At 32.9% G+C, this 21,016-nt stretch overlaps 1 protein-coding gene across 2 annotated transcripts; it reads right to left on the bottom strand.

Moving 5' to 3' along the window:
* Nucleotides 1–8,154: 8,154 nt before the first annotated feature.
* Nucleotides 8,155–17,368, bottom strand: LOC142633903 (hyperosmolality-gated Ca2+ permeable channel 1.2-like). 2 transcript variants are annotated; one of them, XM_075808164.1, is made up of 12 exons: nt 17,016–17,368; nt 15,769–16,092; nt 15,512–15,670; nt 15,042–15,177; nt 14,538–14,639; nt 14,111–14,230; nt 13,928–14,008; nt 12,797–13,137; nt 12,461–12,706; nt 11,333–11,657; nt 10,239–10,472; nt 8,155–8,825 (listed from the first exon to the last, which is right to left on the bottom strand). In XM_075808164.1, the coding sequence occupies exons 2-12, from the start codon at nt 16,080–16,082 to the stop codon at nt 8,556–8,558; spliced, it is 2,328 nt and encodes a 775-aa protein (XP_075664279.1). In that variant the 5' UTR covers nt 16,083–16,092; nt 17,016–17,368; the 3' UTR covers nt 8,155–8,555. The 2 variants fall into 2 exon arrangements, with proteins under 2 accessions (XP_075664279.1, XP_075664280.1); XM_075808165.1 differs by having other exon boundaries at nt 15,769–16,110; nt 17,016–17,152.
* Between the last annotated feature and the right edge of the window lie 3,648 nt (nt 17,369–21,016).

The raw sequence follows: 21,016 nt of genomic DNA, 5'->3' as shown, positions 1-21,016 counted from the left end.
AGTGGGGATAATTTTGAATTCTTGATTTATTTAGTAATTGTATAATAATTCCATTACTGCCTAAATGATTTGAATTGTGGGGCTTATTTATCACTGAGGCAAAAGTCATATGTGCCCAGTGCATACAAGAGACTTTTGCCTAAATGAGCAATGTAAATTAGTCTTGTTAGTTAGAAAAATAGCATGTATCATAAAATAATGATATAATTAAATTTTTAGGTGCAAATATGGTAAGAATCTACCTTAAAATGGGTGTGTGACTTTTGCCATAAATAAAAAAATAAAAAAAACCATTAAAAGTGATTTAATGATTAGTTTTTTTTTTTTTTTTGAGAAACTATTTAATGATTCGTTGACATATACACAAAAAGAAAAATCACTTTTACATAAATTTGATAATACGGTAATGGGTTTTTTTTTTAAATCTTTTATCTTTCAAGATCTGCCCATTTAACAAATTGTTAAAAAAGATTTGTAACAAGTGTTTTTGAGAATCAAGATTTGTAACAAGTTGTGTCATGTGTGTGATTACATTTATTCAAAAAATAATGGTAGGATTTTGAGGTGCAAATATGGTAGTATAAGAGTTATATTATTGAGAATTTTCCTTAAAATGCGTGTGACCTTTGCAATAAATAAATAATAATAAAGCATTAGTGTATTTTGTTTTGTGAGCGCCCCTGGTTTTCCACTTAATAGCTATCTACAGTTCCTTAAAAAAGAAAGGTTATCTACAGTGTTTGTTTTTAGAATCCCCATGCGTTTTGTTCTCATCAAACTAAACGCAGCTGATGACATAAAAATGTTAAAAAGGAAAAAAAATTTAAAGAAAAATTGACTTTGACATTTTTTTTTTTTGAGGTACTTTTGATGTTAATAGATTATTATTACCATATCAAGGCATCAATAGCCACTTTGACATAAAATTAAATATCATATCTTTAAATTATCATCATGGTAAAATCAAATGTCCTCCTATATATATATATATATATATATGTGTGTGTGCGCGCGCGCGCACGTGTTTCTCAAAAAAAAAAATGTCCTCTTATATATAATTATTACTAAATTTTCAAAAGAAAAAAGTTATTTAGTTACTATAAATTCATTTTTATTATCTTTAAAAAAAAATCACTTCTCTTTTACCGACATAATTGTCAAAACATGAATCAATTTTTTATTTTTCTAAGATACATAACACTTAATAAAATTCATAAAAAAAACTATATATATTTGTATATATAAAATGCGAATGCGCAAATCTACAGTAGCTATAATGCTTTTTTGGTTTGTTCAATTGGCATTATTTAGTGTTCACTGGCCTTCTTTATTTTTTTGGTAATATTAACTAGTCAATTGACTCAACCCTTTATGTATAAAATAATAATATGTTAAAATAAGAAATTATCACAATATTTTTACAATTGTTCATGTGTTAATTCCTTATAAGTTAAAATAAAATATCATATTGGAACCAACCATAACTAAAAATAAAAGTATTGTGAAAAAAGAAATACTACATCCATAACATTTCTCGCAACACTTTCATAACAAATCGTAGATGGTAAATTGTTATTGGTTCTAATTCAAACTTGCCAATGAAATTATTTTTTTGCCAATCAATAACAACTTGCAACAACTTACTACTTATGATTTGTTGTAAAAATATTGTAGATATAAGATTTCTTTTGTGAAAATGTTAAGACATCTTGTTGTCGTCATATTATATTCACAACTGCTAAAGTGTCAATTCTTTACAATTCAAAATAAAATATAACAAAATTATAAATGTATTATTGTTATTATGAAAATGTTGTACCATGCTATTGTTTTTCTAGAAATTCTTTTTGGTTTAGTCAACTTTGCTAAGCCAAAATTCACTATTTCGCATCCATTTTTCTTGAGTTGAATTTTTGTATTTTTATTTTTACGCAGAATTTTGAACACAGTTTTACACACACACACACAAAAAAATAAAAAATCAAAATCAAAATCTTAGGATAAAAAACACTTTTCATCCTTTATATTTGGAGTAGTTCATAATTCCTCTTTAAACTTTAAAAGCAAGAAATTTTTCCATTAACATTTTGGAAAATAACAAATATGTCATATTGTTATTCTCTCAAATAAACCTTAATGAAAACTTATGATTTTTAAAATATTCCATTGTGTAGTGTCTAAAATACTCAAACCAAATTTTAACATCCAAAATTTTTTTTTTCACATATTTCGAGTTTTAGATAGTAATAATACTTAGAAAGTTGAAATTGTGATATAAGTCATTTTATTTATTACCTAAAGAACATTGATTTTCTAGGTTTAATCCTTTGAAACTTATGATTTATCTAATGAAAAATTCGATGACACATGCCTTTTGTTATCTCTTTTTTTTTTTTCTTTTTTTCTTTTTTTGCCTAAAATGGGTGTTCATTAAAAAGTGAGTAAGCTAAACATTGCACCTAGAATCATGTAGAATGATAAAGAAGAAAGTATGAATGACAAAATTTTCATTATGTATGGTTAAAGGTATTTGATTAAGAATTTCAATTGTAGCATATGACATCTGTGGGGACTCGAGGACTAAAGATTGAAAGCACCATTGTAGCTTTCAGTTGTTCCTCACAAAGAAGCATCTATAGCCCGAGGAGAGAATATGAAGTGACAAAGCGTCCTTGGGAAGTATAGGAGGTGAAAGTGGGTGCATTAAGGGTTAAACAAAATATTTGTTGGAGGTTTCTTGTAAAGTCTCACATGTTCCTCTGCATTAAATGGCTGACAACAACTTTATCAACAACATTAATGAGAAAATGACCTGAATAGTAGATCCATAGATCAGTAGCTCCCTCCACCACCTTCACCAGAAGTCTAATGGGACAAGTGTCCTAAGGAGATTTATGAGGATTAAAGATGGAGGGCTAGGATGCAAGAAGCCGTGAAGTATATAAAGGAAATAGACTCTCAGATAAAATGGATCCAGAAAGAATCAAGGAAAAAGTATCAAAGCTAGAACAGTAATTGAGAGAAAGTGAGTGAATAGTGTATGTAACAACCAAGAACATTGTCCTCGAGTAAGCTTGTCAAGATCCATTTATCCATTTAAATCTTAGACTTCTGATTCCTCCTTCTCTATTTGTGTCCTCGGGTGAAGCCCAAACTTGTTCACCCCATTCTCTTTACAAATATCTATTGATTTGGGCCGGGTTTGGAAACATCAATCTCACTATTCTAAGTGGGCTTGGGCAACCAAGATTTCATGCTCTTACAATTGGTGTCGTTTGTGGGAACAAAGTTTTGTTGTGGCTTTATTTTGATAATTCATGGCTAACCCAGAGCAGAATAGTGAAGAATCTGTTGCTTCATAGAGGGAGAATCCGTTTGTTAATCTGGAACAGAGAAGAGATAGGCACCATACACCAAGTGTTGTGGTAGAATCATACCATACGGAGCACACTGAGAAGGGTCATTCAAGGTCAGGGAGCCAAGTTTCACACGATTATGGGATGCGAAAGTTGCAGCGTGAGATAGGTCACCTGCGCAAGAAACTGCGACGTAGGGAGCGTGGTAGGAGGAATACATCACCCTCATCAAGCGATGGATCAGAAGGGAGTAGAGATTGCTCATACCGCCCGAGGTCTAGAACCCCACCTAGTGAATCCTTCTCAGCATCTTCACATCAAGATAAACCGAAAAAAGGTAAAGTACAAGTGCGAGCAAGGGTCATCTCACCATAACAGGGGGAATGACACAATGAAATAGATGGAGATTTCGAGGACGTGTCAGCTTTCAAGGTAAGGCTCCCGACATAGTATGAGTTGAGGAAGTCACTAACCATGAAGCTTGCCCTCAGTATGCGCTAGCTTATGGATCACAATGATAAGTATAAATGAGTGGAGGAAGATTAGACCCAGGGAAAGGGTAAAGCTAAAGTGTTCCCAGAGAAAAAGGATCAAGATATCATAATAACCGTCCTACAAGGGACTTCCCCAATCAGACATCATCAACGGGGGCTCAGGTGGTTAACTCATTGTTTAAAGAGCTAGTCTATCAGATATTGGAGAAGATAAAAAAATGAACTATACTTTAAGTGTCCCAATAGGATGGGTGGGGATCCGTCTAGAAGGAACTAGAGCCTTTACTGCCATTATTATCAGGAAAATAGGCACACAACAAATGATTGCAAGATTTTGTGAGATTACCTGGGTCTACTGGTGAAGGTTGGAAAACTAAGTCAGTTCTTGCACCAGCCAACAGGTTAGATCGGGCATTCAAGAGCCAAGTATTAAAGGGGTGTAGCTCTCGACCAGCTTTAGGCACAATTAATGTGATTTTTGCTAAGCCTAGGGGCGATGTTGGGACCTATTTAGGGGTCATGTATGTGGTTGTGGACCCCGATTCTAATGATAGGAGTCAGGCTCTCAAAAAGGCCAAGATGGTGCCACCCCCACTTTGGGTTTTTCAGAGGAGGACAAGGTGGGAACATTCCAACCGCATGATGATGCCTTAGTAGTTACCATAAGGATTGGTGGGTATGATGTAAAAAAGGTACTGGTAGACTAGGGAAGTGGAGCGAAGATCATATACCCTGACCTATATAAAGGGTTAAACCTAAGGCCTGAGGACCTAGAAAAATATGACTCGTTGTTGGTGGGCTTTGATGGGAGGATGGTAGTCCCTTGTGGGATGATAAGGTTACCTGTGCTTGCTAGAGACGAGAAGGTGCAGGTTAGTTTCATTGTAGTTATGGCCTATTCCCCTTACATAGCTATTTTGGCCAAACCATGGCTTTATGCTATGGGTACAGTGTCCTCAACTCTGCATCTGAAAGTCAAGTATCCTACACGAGGAAGAGTAGAGGAACTAGTTGGTAGCCAAGCAATGGTTAGGCAATATCTGGTGGCAGCCATTACACAACATCATGTGGATCTTGTTGTGGTGGAAGAGGAGCGAATCTAATAGCAACTAGAAGGTCCCAAAGTGGGACTTGTGACCGAGTCACATGGAGTGTTGTCTGAGGAACTTGAAAGGGTTGTGATTGGACAGGATGAAGAAAAATACTTTCAAGTGAGGTCTCAATTGTCGTCCTTGGAAAAGGCAGTGTTGGTGAAATTTTTGGAAGATAATATTGATGTTTTTGCTTGGAGTATTTATGACATACGAGATAGATCCTAAGTTTATATGTTATCTGTTGAACGTGAGTCCAGAGGCGATTCCACGAAAGCAACCTCTTCGGCGTTTATCAAAAAAGCTTACTGAGGCAATAAGGGTAGAAGTGTATAAACTTAAGCAAGCAGGGGCAATCAAATAAATCTTTTACCCTGACTGGTTGGCTAATACCTTGGTGGTAAAGAAGAAGAACGGGAAGTGGCGTGTGTGTGTGAACTTCACGGATTTGAATAAAGTTTGTCTGAAGGACCCCTTCCCCGTTCCTCAGATTGATCAACTAGTGGATGCCACAGTTGGACGTCCTCAGATGAGTTTCTTGGATGCCTTCCAAGAATATCATTAGATTCTTTTAGCATTATTTGATCAGGAAAAAACTGCTTTTCGCACTCCCACTGAAAATTACCATTATCGTGTGATGCCCTTTGGCCTTAAGAATGCAAATCCACATATCGAAAAATGGTAACACGGATATTTGAGTCACAAATTGGGAGGAACGTGGAGGTGTACATTGATGATATGGTGATAAAGAGCAAGTAAGTTGTAGAGCACTTAGCTCAACGCTTAAATGCATCTAACTATTCTTTTGGGGTCAGTTGGGGAAAGTTTCTACGCTACATGATAACACACTGAGGAATTGAAATTGTGATATAAGTCATTTTATTTATTACCTAGAGAACATTGATTTTCTAGGTTTAATCCTTCGAAATTTATAATTTATCTAATGGAAAATTCGATGACACATACCTTTTTTTATCTTTTTTTTTTTGCCCTAAAATGTGTGTTCATTAAAAAATAAGTAAGCTAAACATTGCACCTAGACTCATGTAGAATGATAAAAAAGAAAGTATGAATGACAAATTTTTCATTATGTATGGTTGAAGGTATTTGATGAAGAGTTTCAATTGTAGCATATGACATCATTCATGACAAAAATTTAAATATGTGACAATGTCTTAGCAAAAATCAATTGCTTATTATTGGAAGATGATGATATTTGTTATCATTCTTAGAAGTTTTTAATGAGTGAATATTACTTTTAGCAAATCAGTACTAAGAAACTATTATAGTAAAATAAACATTCATATGTTAAATAGCTACTATAACTTTATGTGTGATTAACTATCAAAATTCTTATACAAATGAGATTAACTTTGTATGACATACATTTTTTATATATGTATATAGTTTTAAATAGAAATTTTATCTTAATTTTCTCACTTAAGAGATAGCACATACCTTGCACGTGCCACCCTAACTAATACATATATAAAGGGTATATATATTAATTATAAATTTTGAATATAGACTAATTTATTCATCACTTATGCAAGCTAATTAAATAAATCAAAGTAGCCTGTGTTTATTATAGGGAATATTTATGAAATTTCCAATTATGTGAGATGCAAAAATAGAGAAAAAAATGTGTCAAAGAAAATAATTACACATGATCATATTTATGTGATTCAGCAATTTGTTTAGGTTCATAGAATTGCAGTAATTTCACTATTTTCAAGAAAAAATATAAGATGCGGTAGTAAAGTTTTTCTCTCTCACCACAACACACAAAATCCTAATCTGAAACAACTGTATTTTATATCATATATAAAGGATTTGCAATGGGCTAAAAATGGGCCAAAAAATTTCCCTTCATGTTTTCACTTCATAGACTAAGCCTCATAAAATCTTCCATTAAAAACCATAATACTTTTATACAGAACGGGTCATAATCCAAATTAAAAACAACTAGGCTTCACATAGCCCAACATTTATAACATACACATTTAAATTGATTAAACTAAAAAATGATAATACATTGTAATGACCCAAAAAAATAATTTCTTTTCGTCATATTGTCTAATCAACTCTTTTAGTGTGGATGGAGGATGTTCCACCACACATTCAGCATTTTGTACAAGCTCTTTTGGCTTCCTTAAGTTAATAAAGTTTCATTCTCAAAAAAAAAAAAAAAAAAAACTCCATCTAAGTCAACTCCATCTGAGAAAGTTATTTGGCCTCTTTCACATGATGCTACAATTGAAAACCCAATGTGCAAGGTAAGCTCTCAATGTAAAATGTGTATATGCATATATCTCATACTTTAATCACAATAGATTATAGGTATTTGTTTATATGCCCCTTTTTAATGGAATTGTTCTTTGCATTTCATCTTTTGATTGAATTATTCTTATTATTATTTTAATACATGATTCTTTTGTTCTTTTATGAAAATTTTTGTTTGGATGATAAGATTTTGGTTGATGCTAATAGCCATTCCTTTAATTGGTTTCTCAATTCCTGGTGGGTTATATAATGTTATATTGATCCCACATCTTCAGCCACCTAGAAAGGCAAAAAAAAAAAAAAACGAAGGGATTTTTGTTAATATATGGGTCTCTCTACATGATAACAAGTTTTACATGATAAAAACAAACTCCCAAAATACAGAGATAAGGATACCTTCAACCTCCGTATATTAAACATTAAACGCAAAATGGTTATCATTTGAAATACCTACAGGTAGATGAATCTTTCCATTTCATGTTGTGCGACAAATAAAAAGCGATGCTTGTTTTGTATTTAGAATTTAGTATATAATTCTTTCTATGAAGATGTATATAATGTTATTTAGTGAATTGAGAGTGAAATTTTATACCGGTCTTTTTCGTTTTTTAAATTAAATTGTGGTGCAAATGTTAGGTTTCCCTTTTCCTTTTAGGGATGATTCAAAAGCTGTTGTTTTAAGGGGTTACAATTTCAGCTCAATCTAATAATATAAGGACGCGTCCTTTGACTTTGAGACCGCTTGGATAGTGCCCAAGTGTTTTTGACAAGAACTTCGTCAACCTAGAAGTAAAATGACTCAAGTTTGGCTACTTCAATACATGAATACAACTAACCATAAAATAACAGAACATAAGACATAGATATATATACAAAGGTGGTCCAAGACGCATGTAAGAGTTGTTGGATAAGGAGCATTGACAGTTAATGTAGCTTGGAAGATGAAACTGTATCTCTCATTCGGATTATTCACACTATTTACACAAAAATGTTTTGTGATAAAATTCCCACATGAAGTTTAACTTAGGCCTATAAAAATACAGGGATTCACAATAGAATTATCAAATAGAGGATCCAACAATTAACAGGCCGGTTTAGGAATAATACACACAAAATTTCTACATTTCACCAGCGTGCACTCTAGTCATTTCATGCCCACCTTGCAACGACAACTTGCTTTCTTGCTGGAGTTCTTAAAGGTTGTCGTGACCTCCTGTCTCTCTGTGTTTGTATACACTATTCTTGTTCTTTAATTTACGGTGCCAGCCTGCCCATTAGTACAGTTCTGTGAAGGTGAAACGAACAGTAAGATGCCAAGTTTCCAGCCTAATTTAGGGCTGTGGAAGCTCTTGAACAGCCTCAGGCAGAGATGGGGGGGAAGATGCACCACTAATTTTGCTGGGAGCTGGTGTATTCCTTCGGGACTGGCGTTTTGTGGGCACAATCACACTCTCATTCTCCCATTTGTCATCATTAATTTCATCATCTTCTTCGTCTTCACTAGCTTTAAAAACTGGATGTACATATGCATTTTGAAGAAAGCCTTTCAAGTTCAGGTTTGGTTCCTTTGCCCGTTCTAAAGTATCTTTCCTCATTGCTTCCTAAACGCACAGCATGAAATAATGATTAAAATGATGTGAAATCCCTAAATGTGAGAGAGAGATAAATGAGAGCTGAAATCAAGTGTGAGGAGAAATAAATAGAACTGAAAAATTTGCTTTCTGTTTGACAATAATGACCAATATCACTTTTTTTTTTTTGGTTAAGTAACAGATAGTGTTAAAGGAAACCTGAAATGAGTACAAAGAATCAAGGAACAATAATGGCCAATATAAAACATAGATGAAGATTATATATTATTCAAGAACTATAAAAAAAGGAGGGGGGGGGGTTTGGAACAAGAAATATGGTCATTGCATTTCACATCGCATTGTCATACTAATACAATAAATACTAACAGACTCAAGCCCATTGCCACACTAGTATTCTAGATAATGTAGACTGATACAAAGCCTTAATGGGGGTAGAGGTCTCAGGTTCTATACCCATTTCTCTATTTTTATAAATCTTATAAAAAAATGTAGACTGATACAAAGTTCAATTTTTGTTCTGAAGCATATTTCCCCTGGCTAATAGAAACAGCCACTAAATCTCTAAGTCCATCTAAAGCTAGAACCAGGATATAATCATGTTTTGTTAAGGTTGTGATGTTATAAGCCTAGAGAACATGGTGCTAATCAATAAACTCTTGACATGAAACGTGAATTAATCAGACTAATACATATTGAATATCAGACTCAAAGCTTCCAGAAAGTGGGTTTATGCCTCAATGCTCACTCCCACAAGACAGCTTTATGCATTTAAAGCCTCACACCAGATGAAAGCCATGTTTATAAGAATTTTTTTTCATGATTAAGCATACTCATGGTCTATGCTACATAAAAAAACCAGAGATCTTCAGAATCTAGGTCATAACATATCTAATCTACCCAAGAGAATTTGAGCATTACCTCGTTGAGTGAAGATGTATAATTCCTTAGAGAAAAGAGTAAAGATTCAAGACACAGTGGAATCGGATTTAGCAGCAACGAGGGCTGCCTCTATAAGGTTCCACAAATTTAATACTAGATTATTGCTCCATAGCTTAAAACATATTCAGCTTCAACCCAAAGTACACCTCAATCATATAAAATTGCATGTTTAACTAAAACAATACCAAATAAATTTAATTAGTAATAGTCACATACGACTAAGATGATATACAAATAAACATCCACTAACAGATGCATTCACACAGACATAGGTATCTTCCATATCAAAGACCAAAGCATGACACTCACCATATCTATCCAAGTATAAGACTTAATTATAGACATAACTATCATATATTGGGGAAAGAAGAATGTTAATCACCACAATGAAGACAGGCATGCCAAGGAGTTTCTGTCAGAATGCATGCAATAATTTTAAATAATAATACAACATCGACTTTGCAACTTGTAAGTTCAACAAACCTCTAGTGGATATATAACAAATGCTGCTTCATATCGGCCTTTGCAGAACCTATTGAACCATATGGTTAGAATTGGAAGTGCAATGAGAAATGGGGTTGTCAGGGCAGCTTTTTTTGTGCTCATCAATCCCATTAGAAGCACTTGTGAAATGACCAACGCACTTATAACACGCCCATGGACATCAGGCCAAAATGCCGCAGCACTCTCATACTCTTGGTTATAAACATTTATGATCTGCATTTTCAAAAGTAAGATGTAAGATATGGCAGAAAGAAAGGTATCTTACTAACATTATATATTTCTATGCTAAATACTGAATACCCTCACACACACGAACATGCCCACACTCAACACACATAAGCAAAGCCGTTGAGATCTAACAAACAAAATAAATTTGTCATGAAGGGAAGTAATTAAAGAAAAAAAACACATCTAGGAAGAACTGAATTTCAAGAGAAAACCTAATTCTCATAACCAGGAATGCATATATCAGATATTGTCATCTGATAATTTTTATCTATAAGCACACACCATATGTGCTATACGTAAAAGATGTTGAGAAGATGAGTCCACATGTATGCCTTTTATGGTTAAGACATAAAATTAGGTGAAGCTAGTTCATTGTTGGCAAGAGGGAAAAAAAAACAATATGAAAAAAAAAAGACAAGGTTAAAATTACAATTTATTTCTATTATTTTTCTTATTTTCTCAGAGACAAACTCTTCTATAGAAAAATTTCCTTTGGATACAAACTTTGGTTGCTCTCCCATAGGTTTAAGTTTAGCTAGTTAAATGAGTAACTTCTACTACAACAATAACAATAAACAAAGCCTTAGTCCCAAATTTTGGGTAAAAAAAAGGTTTTGTGTTTTACTTGTTTCAACCTAAAAAGGCACAAGTATTACACATTTAACTAGTGTTCTACACAAATGGGCAGCAAGCACTGAATGTACACCTCCCTAGCAATTTTTCTTAAAAAGCCTTCAACGATTTGATGCATTGGATTGATACTGCCATAATCACAAGCATGTGTATTTATACCCTATATTGTCCTTTATACATAAAATTTTATAATGAAAGATACCACTCTGTACCTGATGACGGAATACAACATAAGCCAGGCTGAAGAAAATGATTATGAAAGGAAGTATAATAGGTGTCACTGTAGCATACACAAGGCCCAGTAGGAAATAGAATTGTATACGGGGTTCTCCTGTGTTGAAACCAAGACTTCCTGGATCCATTGCCTCCTCCCTATCCTTTTCTGTCTTCACCAAAAAGAAATTCTTCAAGTGATACATTATAAGAGGTTTCACCATTAGAATTTCCCCAGCTATACCAGCCCATCCATCAACCATAATATAAGTTATGAAGAAAGTTGCTCTCATTGGAATTGCCACGCCTATTGTTTTAGGAATCCTGCCAAAATGAAAACAAATATACTAATTTTATAAAATCTAATTCTAAGATAAAAACTTAAATTGCACAAAAATTAGATAATCAAAATTAGTCTATTTAACCTAAATTATGTAAGTTTGATAGATAATCAATGGTCAATACTTGATAGATGGTTGAAGATTATGTAATTATATAGTTAAACATTTCCAAAATTTTAACATTTGTATAAAAAATAAAAAAATAAAAAACTGAACATGCAATATACATTACAAATTGCCGAAGAGAAACAAAAACTGTGGAAAGTCTTGTCCTCGTTGACTAAAAGAAGCAAAATAATACCCACCAAGATACTCATCATGTTTTTCTTTATAAGTAGAGGCACCAAGATACTCATCATGTGGCTATGGGATATCCTAATCCATCCCTAATGACACTATTCTCTACCATTTAATACAGCATTCACCATTAAATGCCAACTGGGACTCTATTATATGATTCTGCTAGTCACTATTTATCAGATATCACTTTCAGCCTCTATGGTTCTACAGATTTTTTATTTAAAAGCTTACAGTCTTACATGTAGAATGCCTATTTTGTGCAGAAGGGATCAATTTTGATAGATATCTACAGACTTCATAGAGCCACAAAATATTCCTAGAAAGTTACAAGTTAACATATCATTTAATACTCAAATACTCAAGCATGCATATACAATATACAAAGCACTAGCATACACATGCACCCACATACAATTATATTTGCATTGCCAAGAAAAAGAGACACTGAGCAATTAAGGGAATGGCACACATTTGAGAATAACATACTGGTTTGCTGATTGATGAATAAATGAATCTAGCTGTTCAAATGCACTTCCAGCAATTATGCTCCCGAGGAATACATTTACAAAGTTGAAAATATAATATCTAGTGGCCGATCTCCTTTCTAGAGATGATAGAGAATTAAATCCTTCAAATTTAGACATGATCATCAATATAGCTGGCAGAAAGATAAGGAATAACTTCAATGCAATCCCAGGTAGGAAACCTTGGATGACTGATTTAATGAAACTCCTGCATTGCAAATCATAACATTATGAGTAATTTGAAGTTATTGCAGACTAATTATTAACACAAGAGGCCCAAGGATGAAAGCATGCTCACATTTCAATAACACTTTTCAAGAATGGGGCAGCTTTCTCAATGCCCTCGATAGTTGCAAGAGATTGTACAAATGCAATGGGGATCATGAAAAAGAAGGTCAAGAAGAAAAATGCAACAGCTACAATCAGCCTTCTAACTGTGAGGGAAACATATGGAATAGCCAGGTTTGGCCAATATACATCACGTGGCTCTGGAGCCCACTCCGTTAACCAAATAGTTGGGTCTTTGGATTGTTGAGTTTGCGCACAAACAGCAGCTCCCCAACGAGTTTTGAAAGAAACAAATGCTGCAGGCATGATAGATTTTGGACTGTTTGTAATTCTTTCCCTCTCTACAGCTATCTGAAGGAGAATTGATCCATTTCAATTATATTGGACCTTAATGTGTACTTGCAGACAAAAAAAAAAAAAAAGCCACATAATAAAATGCAATAACTTTTCACTTAAATCTAAATGGACGCATGAATGAAACAGGCAGTGACCAGAAACGTCCAGTCAAAATTTCCAGTTAACATGAGCATTTTGAAATAATTAAGGTCAGACAAACAAAAAAGGCTCCTGGGATGCTGTAAATGTGTAACAGGAATTTTTCCCTCCCATATGAAATATCATATGCATAGTTGTTGAAAACCTCAACTAGATATATATTTAGGGAAAGAACTTCTAGCTCCGGTGGAGAAATATTTTTTTTAAAATTAAATTAAATTTTTAATGAAAAAGATAAGAGGGCAAAGCCCTAGTACATAGGGATATAGAGCTAAATTTATATTCATGGGTTTTTTTATAATACTAAGATCACATTAATAAAGTATCGCCAACAAGCATATCTAACAGAACACTGAACAGCTTGGCTAAGGCTTTGACAGTGAAATCATGTTGTTTATGAGATCAGTGGGACAGCAATTTGACCAGCCTATGGTTTAAACATTCTGGATGTGGTCTAGGTTGAAGCAAAATGCCTACTTTTTTAAATTTCAAATAATCATGACAAAGAATTTCAACCTTACTTAAAAGATGATGGCATAAAGCACATGCTCCTATGATGCTCATGGCAAACTGACACAAATCAATATTCACAATATTACGGAAAAATAAATTCCATTAATCAAGAAAATCAAGGAGTTGCACTTACTTCTTTTGACAGTTTCTCAACTTCAGACACATGATGATCAATTGCATCCACTTTTTTTCCCCGTAGCCCAAGAAAACCAGTCTGGAAGAGAGAACACAGGTACAATTGGGTTAAAGAAAGTGGTAAATTTGAACACTGATATGGAACAAGCTACTAGAGACCTATCAGATTGCATTGAAGTACCTTCATGAAGGGCCTCTGAGAACTTTTTCTAATATACTTATTTTGGTAGTAAACAAGCCAGTTCTGCAATTTTTTCTTCTTCTTGACCAGTTTGTCAAGCTTGTTTGCATCATATACCACCTGCATATCACAGTCAATACATAGTAAGTCAGAGAAGACATAATCACAATAAGATAACTTAAGTGCATGCTAATAAACAAAGATGATTGCATAACTTATTTTCCTAGGAACCACAGATCCCTAAAACAGTAAACTCACTAGCAACAGTTCACAGTCTCACACCAGCTACTCAAACAAATGAATTTAAAGCATGCCAGCAGTTCATGGCTCCTTAACACAAATCAGAGTCCAAGATATCATCAGTTTTCTTTATTATTATTATTATTATTATTATTATTATTTTTCATTCTGTTTAGCAAGAACCAACCTGATGAGTAAGATAGTGATCCGGATGGTTGACTAGGAAAAAATGCTCCACAAGCTCACTTGTAGATTCATCAGGGTCAGGTGGAACATTTCTGACAAGGACCTGTAAACAATTGAAAATTTGAGACAAGTTTATATCAGGCTGCGACATAGAAAAATTGTCCCGTTACCATAACATAACATAACATTAGAAATAATCAATAAAGTTCATCAAAAAAATTGTTACAACACGTTAGCCTTAAAGAATATCTCAAGCATCTATTTTTAGTACTCCAGGGAAAAAAAAAGCCGCAAACAAGTTATTTTGATGTTTGGTACTTTAAGTGGTTTTAATATTAAGAAAGAGAAGAGTCACTAGTGAGCTTCTTTGTATAAATCAAGCATCTTCTCTTATTTAAATCAAAGTCAAATACTGCAAAGAAATAGTTCATAGTTCATCATATTTCTCATAATTAAAAATTAAAGATAATCTGAACTAATTTACGAGACAGAGATATGATCTCACAGTGAATTGATCTGGGCGGCGTTTTTCTGATGCAAGAAACTGCAACCGCATTAAGGCAACTGTCTCATACTCCTTCATCAACACATAGCATGTCCAAAAGGTAAAGGCATATGCCATCAATATATGACTCCAAAACCTGTGATCCAGGATGTGGCATAAATATTACATTCAGGTTATAAAGATGAATCAAAGTATGAACAATCCTTCAGGAATGAAATTCTAATAACAGATTTCTGGATAACCCCAATAGCATGGATGCTATAGGAGAACAATTGAAAGAAAAATAAGCCAATACATCAAAACCCTTTATATAACTTGGTAAATAAGCTATGCTGTGTGTGGACCCAAAAATTAGGGTTGAAAAAAGGAACCATAGAACAATTACAAAAGATAAGCGAAGTTCTGAATGGTTTAATCATGTCAAGAAATGACATGGCAAACGAAATTGTGAAGGAAAGACGGTTTCAAACCTTTGTGATCCAGTTGGGATATTCGAAATAGAGAGCTTATCGATGTTGCTAGCAGTTACATTGGAGAACTTGGTTGCATCCTCTAAGGTGCTATTTGTCCAGTTAACTGGCACCAAGATAGACCATGCAAGGAAGGCTATAGGAACAAAGATCTTAAGTCTGCATGAATAAATAATAGAGAAATCAGTACAATCTAATATATTTACATTTTCACAAATATACAGACATGAGAAATTTTGACTTTGATTACTACATACCCAACCAAGTAAATCCGCAAGTAAACAGCTGAATCCAATCCTGCATGCTCAATGAGTGCAGGTTCCGGCATTTTCAGTGCTTCTGGCATCCAATTCAAAAACCTTATATATGTCCTAAAGTCCAGATTCACAAACTTGCTTACAAATGTTCCGGATGTTGTTGGATCTGTTCTTAAATTCCTAAGGTACCACTTTGGGAAGTACACTCTATCATTGAAAGGTTGAAGCCTTAAAAAGGCGAATACCAAGAGGAAAATGAATGCACTGAGAATGTTGATAGCCGCCGAAACTCCCATATCTCCAAGTGTAGCCATTTATATATATCTGGATATGAAAATTTCCCTGAGTAAGAATGTATAAATGACGAGTAATATCAACCTCTAATAAATGAAAGCCCAAACCCAAGTGTTATGTCCAATTTAAATAGAATAGTTTGCATTCAGGCTTCATATTGAATTGCCCCATTTTGTTTTACATATAACCTAGCACACACCGTCACTATCAACGCAACCATTTCACAAAATCAAAGTCAGTACCGAAAAATTATATAATCAAAACCCGAAGAAGTGGCACCCCAATCCCATGACCACACAATATAGTAAAACAAATCCAAAACCACAGGTTCCGGGGACATTTTCAATTTTCTCATAACCTTGCATCCAAACACACAGTAGAATCCTTTCCATTTGTTTCTGAAATGGAGAGGAAACCATTTCACATATACAGCTTTTTAAAACCTTACGCTTTTTTTTTTCAGGTACAATTGTACTTTCATCTACTTTCACCAAACAGCCAAAAAAACCAAATCCAAAGGCACAATAATAATATTTTCCGCGAATCTAAAAAAATTTATACACTGCATCACATCATTTATAATCAGAAATCAATCCTTATAGATGGACTGAGATTTGATATGACATGGCACCATTTCCACCTTTAAATTCATGATAAATAAAATCTAAATTTTCTGATTCACCAAACACATCCTAAAATTTTCTAGAGTTTCCATATCTGACTAACACTAATTAATCCAATAAGCACCAAAACTAATCAAACTTAAAAGTTACTAAACAGATTCTATTAACTCACACACTATATTACACACACACACACATATTATTCAATCAAAACTAGTTTTCAATAAATATTATAAAAAAAAAATTAAAACTTAAGAATTTCATACTTAGTAACAGTAACACTGTTCTTCTTTCTCATCTTAAGTAGCGCTAATAAAAACTCTGTTTTACCTTGGATTTGAGCCGAAGATTGATCTGAAAAACCGAATTAAGGAGCGTTTGGATGGATTTGCTAGCAAAACTTGAATAAAAGAAAGAACATTCCTGCACTCGTTCAAAGGAAATACTACGCCACACGCAATTTTACTAAATTAATTATTTTTTTTCCGTGGAATTCTTTTTCCAAAGGTAAAAGATGGAAGAAAAGAAAAGAAAAGTGAATCCAAGAAATTGGATTTGGTGTGGAATATAGGGAATGAGTGAGAGAGATTAGATGATTTCTAGGGAAAGTTTTGGATTTGAACTCTGATTAAAGAAATGAAAGTTGTGTGAGAGAGAGAGAAAGAGAAGTTGAGAGGTTTGGGTTTTAGTAGTGGTAGTTGGTAACAGCTATATAAAAGAGGAGAGTGTGTGTGTGTGTGTGTGTGCGTGAGTGTGACTGTGTGAGTTTCATTTTGTAGTCAAATCGGTCTTGATGGGATAAAATATTTTTTTGTTAATATTTTAATGATCTGGAAAACACGGAGAATACGAGTGTCCTCCGATGTCGGCAACGTGCATCAACGGCTATTTTCTGTGCGGTTGTCTGCGTTTGAAAGGATGACATGAAGGTTTCTTTGTGTCACGCGCGGCAAGGGTGCGTGACGGATAGATGAAAAACCTTTTATAGATTTTTTTTTTTTTTTTTTTTGAGAAATACCTTTTATAGATTTGATTCTGTAAAAAATAGAAAGTTTCTTTATGGATTTTAGATGTATCCGTTACTATTTCCTTTAATTTTGAACCTTCTTATTGTTCTTAAAAAAAAAAAAAAAACACTCTTTGATTATAAAGCTTAATGTTTTTTTTTTTGAAAACACACCCACGTATAGGGAAAGAGGATGAGATAAGGAAATATATTCATACGCCAACACTAAAACTGCATGCGGCAGTTAGTGTCGCGGAGTAAGTGATAAACCTCTTCTCAATATTACACATTACTGATGTGGGACAACTCAACAACACTAAGTATCTTTCTTTTTTCTTTTCTTTTTTTTAGAAACACACACACATATATAGGGGAAAGGGGATAAGATAAGGAAATACATATAAAGCTTAATGTTTGTTGTACATATTCATACACAATCTTATAATTTAATTTAAAAATTGTGTTTTGAACACATGATTTTAGTTGATGTAGTATGTACTTATTAAACGGTCTAGATTATGTCTTAAAAAAGACATGTCATATTTCGAATTTTTAACATTAATTGTGTCTTAATTAGTTGTGATACTGTTTTTTTTTTAGTCTAAACTAGTCATTTTGATTCCAATAAAAAATAGAGAAATGTTGAGTTCACGAAACTTTCACTACAAATTCAGTATGAAAAATTATTACTAGTGGTTGAAAAAGAAATATTAGTGGTGACTCAAACTATAACCAATAACAGTCAATCATTTAAGATTTGATGTGAAAATATTATAAAAGTGTTGTGAACATAGTATTACTCACAAAAAAGTACAAGTGCACAGCATCTTCAAGCAGCTAAGATTGAACCTTTAGTTCTTTGTGATATTATTTCATGAACAAATGGTTAATTATGTAACCTTTAATCACTCTAAATTTTTTTAGTGCTTCACAAAACCCTAATATGAAACAATTTGATGAGAAAATAAAGGGATGAACTCTTACACTCTCTAGTTGCATTTAAGATTAGAGTTTAAAGTCAATTTTATTTTACTATTTAGCTTATTTTTGCTATTATCTATTAATTTTACTATATTTTTTTATATTATTTATGAGTCTTATTGTATTATATTAACTAACTTTTTAAAATTTATCTATTAATAGACTATTTCTAAACGGATACTATATAGATATGGGCTTTGTGTTTTTATGGAAAAGCATGAGGGGAATTTGTGTGATTTTTTTTTTTCTTTTTTCCATGTAGTTGCCAAAGTACAACTAGAAAGGACCACCAATTATTGACTTAGGGAGACAGTGTCCCCATCAAAGATAAGAAAAAGAAAAGGAAGTAGGAGGTTGAGGTTGGCGTGTGGAATAAGAAATAGGAATTTGGGGGCATAACATTGTAGAGATCGGAGATACGGTATGCCGCGTGGAGTTCGCGTTGGTTACGTGGGCTGGTGTGTGTTAGTTAGGGTGGGGTCCGCTTAGACAGTTGGTTAGATATGCGACCGGCGGAGCGTTGTGATGCTCAAGACTTCAAATAGGCGGCTGTGACTTCTATTCATAACAGGCCTATGAATAGTTGACACAAGGACCCCATGAAATCATCGTTATAATTTATAATTTTTTTAAAAAATTAATACATAAATTGACTTCAAATTTAAGGAGCCCTCTTTTGGAAGTATTTAAGTATTAGCCACAAATTCCAATATTACATTCTCATGCCCAAAACATGATTTACATCAATATATTATTTTATTTGTTTTGTTTTATAGGAAGAGATAAAAAAAAAATGTAAGAGAGAGAAATGAATAAATAAATAAATAAATAGGGTTGAAAAATAAGAATCAGAATGTTGGGTGAACTATAAAATGAAATAATGAAATAGATAAAGTAACTTTTGAATGTATAAAATATGTATTTTTTTAAACACCTAGATGCAAACACTCTATAGGAAAATAATTATTGTTCTCATTTTTGTTTGTTTGTTTGTTTGTTTTTTTTTTGAAATCTGTTTATAGTGAATTTAGCTAAGATGACAAAGTATTTTTCTCAAAAAATAAAGAATTTGGAATTTAAACTTTGAATCCATTGGTGACAGAGCCAAACTAATTACAAATTGAGGCCTTAAAAAAGTATTATTATATTTTATAAATTAATTTTGACTCCATTGAGTCCTATATTGAATGGTACTAAAATTATATTTAATCATAAAAAAAATTTATCAATTTTTTTCTTGCTAAAAATCTCATTCCCATATTGGTGGTCATAATTAGGATTGAGTTCAAAGACAGCAATATCAATTTCATCATGTTCACATCTATGAGTCATTATAACCTATACAGATTTCAACATATGAAATTTTAGTATTTTAGATAGATAATTGAGTGATAAATGTCAAATTTTGAACAATTGTTTCCAATTTAATTAATTTCTCCATCAAATTACTAACGCTTTAGAAACCATGAATATTAAATTTTATGAACTTTTTTTTTGTTGAGAAAGTTATAAACTAGCTAGTAGTTATACACTTGCACAGTAATTCTATGTGCAATCAAACAAAAGCACAAAAACCAGTACACGAAATATAATTTAAAAAAAAAAACAAAAACAAAAACAATAGCATAAAGCCATAAAGTAAATAAATACAATAAACATCAAGTTTTTGTTTTTGTTTTTTTTTTTTTGAGAATCAGCCCAGGTGGGCATTAATAAACATCAAATAAAGTAAAGCTGAGCACTACTTTACCAAAAAGAGAGACTTTATCAACAGAGAAAAATCACAGCAAAGAAAAAAACAAAACAAAGAGATAGATAATTAGATATACTATACCTTACCAGGGCAACACTGATTTTTGGTTTGGAGGTGCCGGTCACTGAAAGTTGACTGGAGGCTGTGTAGAAGCAAAGCAGAGGAGAGAGTTAGGAAGTTTTTGTTATATTTAGATTTTTTTCCCCCAAGTAAATGATAAATATATGCTAGAGATGATTTCTCTTTTTGTATTTTGGAGGAGTCTGATTTACAAGGGAATTTTTTTCCTTATATTGCTGATTTTTTTTAATAGCAATACTGATTTGGGAATTTGTTTTTGTTGTTTTTTGGTGTTTGAATTTGAAGGGACTTTTTTTAAACCAAAATAAAAAATCAAAATCGGATGAGCTATTAGGGAATTTGATTTTGTTATATGTTTTTTGGTGTTTGAATTTGAAGGGGCTTTAAAAAAAAAAAAAAAAAAAACTCAAAATCAAAATTAAAATCGGATGAGCTATTAGGTTAGGCCAAACATTGGGTCAATGTGTTATTTTTAATTTTTTTGGGTTTTCTTAATGAATTTAAAGATTT

Source organism: Castanea sativa, chromosome 5 (genome assembly GCF_040712315.1).
Source record: "Castanea sativa cultivar Marrone di Chiusa Pesio chromosome 5, ASM4071231v1".
Lineage (NCBI taxonomy): Eukaryota > Viridiplantae > Streptophyta > Magnoliopsida > Fagales > Fagaceae > Castanea > Castanea sativa.
The sequence above is the reverse complement of the archived record's forward strand: the minus strand, read 5'-3'. Positions and strand labels throughout refer to the sequence as shown.

Bases quoted from the DNA above. Each gene is read 5' to 3' on its own strand.
- LOC142633903 (XM_075808164.1), bottom strand. From the start codon at position 16,082: ATGGCTACACTTGGAGATATGGGAGTTTCGGCGGCTATCAACATTCTC. The intron at 15,178-15,511 runs GTTTGAAACCGT...CCTGGATCACAG, and splicing joins ATCCCAACTGGATCACAAAG to GTTTTGGAGTCATATATTGA. The intron at 13,138-13,927 runs GTAAGTGCAACT...ATTCTCCTTCAG, and splicing joins TTGAGAAACTGTCAAAAGAA to ATAGCTGTAGAGAGGGAAAG.